This window comes from Watersipora subatra, chromosome 2 (genome assembly GCF_963576615.1).
Source record: "Watersipora subatra chromosome 2, tzWatSuba1.1, whole genome shotgun sequence".
NCBI classification, from domain to species: Eukaryota; Metazoa; Bryozoa; class Gymnolaemata; order Cheilostomatida; family Watersiporidae; genus Watersipora; species Watersipora subatra.
The window spans coordinates 39935813-39941499 of record NC_088709.1 but is presented as its reverse complement, the minus strand read 5'-3'; the positions used below and the strand labels follow the sequence as shown (position 1 = coordinate 39941499).

Sequence of the window (5687 nt, the reverse complement as noted above, 5' to 3'; positions counted from 1 at the left end):
TTAACATATATTTAAATTGTATTTATTGATCAGCAGGTAACACTTGTAGTGCTACAGGTTTAGAGTCTTTGTCAAGTGCATAGCAGAAGTTGAGATACTGAGTAAACTCTGATTTCTCTCTGACTACACCAGATAAGTCTACGAGAAGAGAAGTCAACTCCACTGTAACTATTGGTTGAGTCTGAACAGCTGGACTTTGTCTAGATGAAAGCTCATTTTCTACTAGAATGTCTCGAGTTGCATTCACCATTTGAGCTTTGAGCACAGATGCAGTAGTTGTACTAGTTGCCTGCATGTTGGTCTCTCGAGTGTAGAGGTTAGATAGGAGCTCTCCTAGACATGGCCACATCTTATGGGTTTCTTCTGTGGTTGAGTTATAACGAAAAGACCTAAATGGTACCAAAAGAAGCCATACACATAGATTTTAGGCTTTTCTATAACAATACATACGTTTTGGACAGATATATACTGCAGCTGACACAAAACAATCTTTACAAACAGAAGCCCAAGTTTTAACTTTTTAACTATAGTTTGACAGCTTGAACCCAAGTACTTCAAAATATCAAACTGTCTTGTGGTGCAAGACATTCATACTCTAAGGTATGTGTGCAGTTGAGCAGTTCTTGCTTTTTTATAAGAAAGCCAGATTTTTCAAAATGCTCAACACATCATCATAGCATGAGTTCTAAAGTGCGACACACATCAGCAGATAAGGCTTGTCGGTGGAATGGCAACTACCCATAGACTTGGTATTTTAGTGTATCAGTCAAAACCACTAAGTTGGCGAAACACCACCAATAGTTTAAATGTGCTTTTCTGCCCTTTTGTACAAAGTACTGAGCAAATGCGGATCCTATAAATTGAGCATATGATTTTTGGAACAGAACTTTCTGCTGCAGACATTCTGTTGGAAGACTTTTTGACGTGATGAATTCTGGCACAAGACTCAATGGCGTAGGTTAAAAGTTCAGAATTTATCCATCTTTTATTGTGAGTAATGACTCAACAATGTATTAAAAGATTTGAGGATTTGAAAGTTCAAAACTAAAAAGTTGGTGAGTTCTTGGTTAGCACTAACAAATATATACATATACTTGTATATGCTTGTTTCATATAGGGTTATATGAACTGTCTTATACTGTTGAACAATTATGCTTTACTTAACCACTGAAACTGCTCATATTACGGCGTCAGCTATCAACCCTATCATGGAAAATCATGTTAATTTTTATCTAAGGGCCGTCAGCTTTTACTTACAATGTAACAAAACACATGTATGTACATACAACTACATACACATGATAGTAATATTTTGTAAAAGCTTTCTCCTTTATACGAGAGTTATTGTGAGCGTATACTGTACTATCTGATCAAGTTATATGTACTTTATTTTATATATACAGACGGTCCCCAACATACGAACGAGTTACGTTCCGAACGATCATTCGTAAGGTGAATTTGTTCGTAAGTTGCTTCAGCGCTATATTTTGTATTATAATTTATGTTTAAGGCCTATAAGTATATTGAAGGTTTATATAAGTATGTTTAAGGCTTGTATAAGGAAACTGTATTGGTTTGTACTGAAAAAACATTTAATAAAATGGAGAGAATATGTACAGTACTGTATTATGTAGTTTATATCATGAGAGGGTCTTCGTCGTCGCTGGAATGGGCTTCAAAAGTTACTTCCTCCTCCGTAACTTTAATGTAGGAAGAAGATGAGGGTTGATGAGTATCTTCCTTGAAGGATTTACTACAAACTGGCTGAAAGAAACGATCTAACGACTATTGCACAGTTTTCTTTTTTTTCATTATAAATGATGCGGTAGCACTGTATGGCATCATTCAATTGATTTGCAACCTTTGTGCAATGTTCAATATTTGGGTCTTGAAGCTCGGAGGGTGCGAAAGCTTTTTCTATGAGCAAAAACCCCTCGGCCAAAAGTTTTGTCTCGAATTTCTTCATGGGGACAGGCGTTTCTTCTTCCTCCTCGACACGTTGCTCAGCCTCCAAATCCATGAGGTCTTGGTTACTCACTTCCTCCCCATGGGACCCAAGCAATTCCTCAAAGTTCTCCTTCCGCAGGTCTAGCTTGAGTTTGTCACTTAGGCCAACAAGCGTGCTGAAAATTTTTTTATCGATGCCCTCCTGATCAACGCCACGTAAGTCGTTGACGAACTGAGGGCATAGAAGCCTCCACACGGCATTGAGGTTGACCTCGATAACTTCACGCCATGATGCATCAATGTTTTTTACACAGTTAAATATGTTATGCGACTTCCAGTAGTTCTGTAAGGTCACATCGGGGTCAGAATCCACTGCTTTCAAGGCCATCCTGTACGTCTGTCGGGTGTAATATTTCTTGAAATTGGTGATAACACCCTGGTCCATCGGCTGCAGAAGTGAAGTTGTGTTTGGCGGCAGGTACACAACTTTGATATCTGGATGAAAATCATCGAAGAGCGGGGGGTGGCCAGGAGCATTGTCTAGCACCAGCAAAATCTTGAATGGAATTCTATTATCCCGGCAATACAACTTCACTTCTGGGATGAAATGGTGGAATAACCAGCCCTCAAATACAGCGAGTGTCACCCATGCCTTTGTGTTTGACATCCATATAACGGGGAGAGAGCTTTTCGTCAAGTTCTTCAGGGCTCGAGGGTTAGCTGCCTGGTAAACTAGCAGCAGCTTCGGCTTGTAGCTCCTTTCAGCATTTGCCCCAAGCATTAAGGTTAGGCGGTCTTTAGTCGTTTTATATCTGGGCATCGTCTTCTCCTCACGGCTAATGTGTCTTCTCTGGCATTTTCTTCCAAAAAAGACCCGTTTCGTTGACATTGAAGATCTGCTTAGCTGAATGGCCACCCTCCTCAATGATCTCCTTCAATATTTGGGGGAATCGCTCGGCAGCCTCGTTGTCCGCAGATGCTGCCTCTCTGGACACGGATACATTGTGGAGATTAGCTCTCTTCTTGAAACGGGAAAACCACCCGTGGCTGCCAGAAAAGGTTTCTTTGGCAGCGCTCTCTCCAGCCTTAGCCTTGACATCCTCAAAGATGGATTTGGCCTTCTCCTGAATGAGCAGAAGGCTCAGAGGAACACGCCGCCACTGCTGATCCTCGAGCCAAACGGTGAGAAGTTTTTCCATCTATTCTATGATTTTCCCTCTTTTTTTGCTAATGATCGTTGATTGCATGGGCAATGCACCTTTCACGTGTTCCATTATACGATCTTTCTGTTTGTAAATAGTACCGACGGTCGAAGGATTCATGTTGTATGCCCGTGCAACGCTAACCATTTTCTCACCCGCATCAAGCTTCTTTATTATTGACACTTTCGTTGCGAATGGAATGGCTTGCCTCTTCTTTGTACTACAACTTTCACTAAAAGCCTTATTTAAGATAAAAATAAGAAAGTCTTTGCGCACTGGAGATTCGTTCATCCACTTATGCATTGCAACAAACTGGGCAGAGGAAGGTGGACGCTGGATGGTGCTTCCAAGTAGTGCTTCTTTCCGCCGCTAATACCAACGCCAAGTGTCTTTATCAGCGGCGGACACATGCCCAGACATGTTCATATGTACCGTTGTTTGTAACTCGAATGTTCGTAAGTAGAGGAGCGTCTGTACAGTACCGATAGTGGTGCAATTAGAGCAAAAATAAAGTCAAGTCAATGCTAAAGTCTCTACTGATACAATATAGTCGTTCGTGAACTTTGGAAGTAAAACTCTAGTAAACCTCAATGGCAACTTTAAGGGCTTACCAGCTGTCAGGCAGAGTAGAGTAACAGAGGTAGCAGTTGACTGGTACATCTACTGAAGGAAAAGGGTGGACAGCTCGTACTTTCTTTAAGTCATCTTCAAACACACCTCTTCTAATAGGATTGAACTTAGAATGGTTAGCAATATCTTTAAGAGTTGTTGTCTCCCAACCCTTATTTGTCCTGTTGCATCTAGACCCACTGCTACCAATTAATCCTCGACAGAATGACAGAAAGATCAACTAAAATAGTACACATCAAATCAGACTTAAGTTAAAATGATTAAACCTAGGCTTTAAGGTGACACCTTTATTGAAAGTAAGAACCTAAGGCTTTAGGATATTACTGCTAATATAAACAAGAGCCAAGGTGTCCACCTCTAGTCCCTTTCTTAATTGCACAGGTCAGAGGTTAGAGATTGTTTCACCTGAATTGAAACATACTTGCGGGTGTTGAGGATGAGGTGCGATAGCAATTAGTTATTAATGTTGACACTTCTGGGTGATCAGCATTAGATAGAACTATATACAATAGTAACTAGTCATTAATGTTGACACTTCTGGGTGATCAGCGTCGGATAGAATTATATACAATAGTAACTAGTAATTGATGTTGACATTTCTGGGTGGTCAGCGTCAGATAGAACTATATACAATAGTAACTAGGAATTAATGTTGACACTTCTAGGTGATCAGCATCAGATAGAATTATATACGATAGTAACTAGTAATTAATGTTGACATTTCTGGGTGGTCAGCGTCAGATAGAACTATATACAATAATAACTAGTAATTAATGTTGACACTTCTAGGTGATCAGCATCAGATAGAATTATATACAATAGTAACTAGTAATTAAGGTTGACACTTCTGGGTGGTCAGCGTCAGATAGAATTATATACAATAGTAATTAGTCATTAATGTTGACACTTCTGGGTGGTCAGCGTCAGATAGAATTATATACAATAGTAACTAGCAATTAATGTTGACACTTTTGGGTGGTCAGCATAAGATAGAATTAGATACAATAGTAATTAGGCAATAATGTTGACACTTTTGGGTGGTCAGCATCAGATAGAACTAGTGTATATACAATAGTAACTAGTAATTAATGTTGACACTTCTGGGTGGTCAGCGTCAGATAGAATTAGATACAATCGTAACTAGTAATTAATGTTGACATTTCTGGGTGGTCAGCATCAGATAGAATTATATACAATAGTAACTAGCAATTAATGTTGACACTTTTGGGTGGTCAGCATAAGATAGAATTAGATACAATAGTAATTAGGTAATAATGTTGACACTTTTGGGTGATCAGCATCAGATAGAATTATATACAATAGTAACTAGTAATTAATGTTGACACTTCTGGGTGGTCAGCATAAGATAGAATTATATACAATAGTAACTAGCAATTAATGTTGACAATTTTGGGTGGTCAGCATAAGATAGAATTAGATACATTAGTAACTAGGTAATAATGTTGACACTTTTGGGTGGTCAGCATCAGATAGAACTAGTGTATATACAATAGTAACTAGTAATTAATGTTGACCCTTCTGGGGGGTCAGCGTCAGATAGAATTATATACAATAGTAACTAGTTATTAATGTTGACCCTTCTGGGTGGTCAGCGTCAGATAGAATTATATACAATAGTAACTAGGAATTAAAGCTGACACTTCTAGGTGATCAGCATCAGATAGAATTATATACAATCGTAACTAGTAATTAATGTTGACATTTCTGGGTGATCAGCATCAGATAGAATTATATACAATCGTAACTAGTAATTAATGTTGACATTTCTGGGTGGTCAGCGTCAAATAGAATTATATATAATAGTAACTAGTAATTAATGTTGACACTTTTGATTGGTCAGCATCAGATAGAACTATATACAATAGTAACTAGCAATTAATGTTGACA

General features: G+C 38.6%; 1 protein-coding gene across 1 annotated transcript; it reads right to left on the bottom strand.

The window, feature by feature from the left end:
• Positions 1–1753: 1753 nt before the first annotated feature.
• LOC137388201 (tigger transposable element-derived protein 1-like) lies at positions 1754–2767 on the bottom strand. The gene has a single exon (XM_068074705.1). It carries the CDS (start codon positions 2765–2767, stop codon positions 1754–1756), a length of 1014 nt encoding a protein of 337 aa, XP_067930806.1.
• Between the last annotated feature and the right edge of the window lie 2920 nt (positions 2768–5687).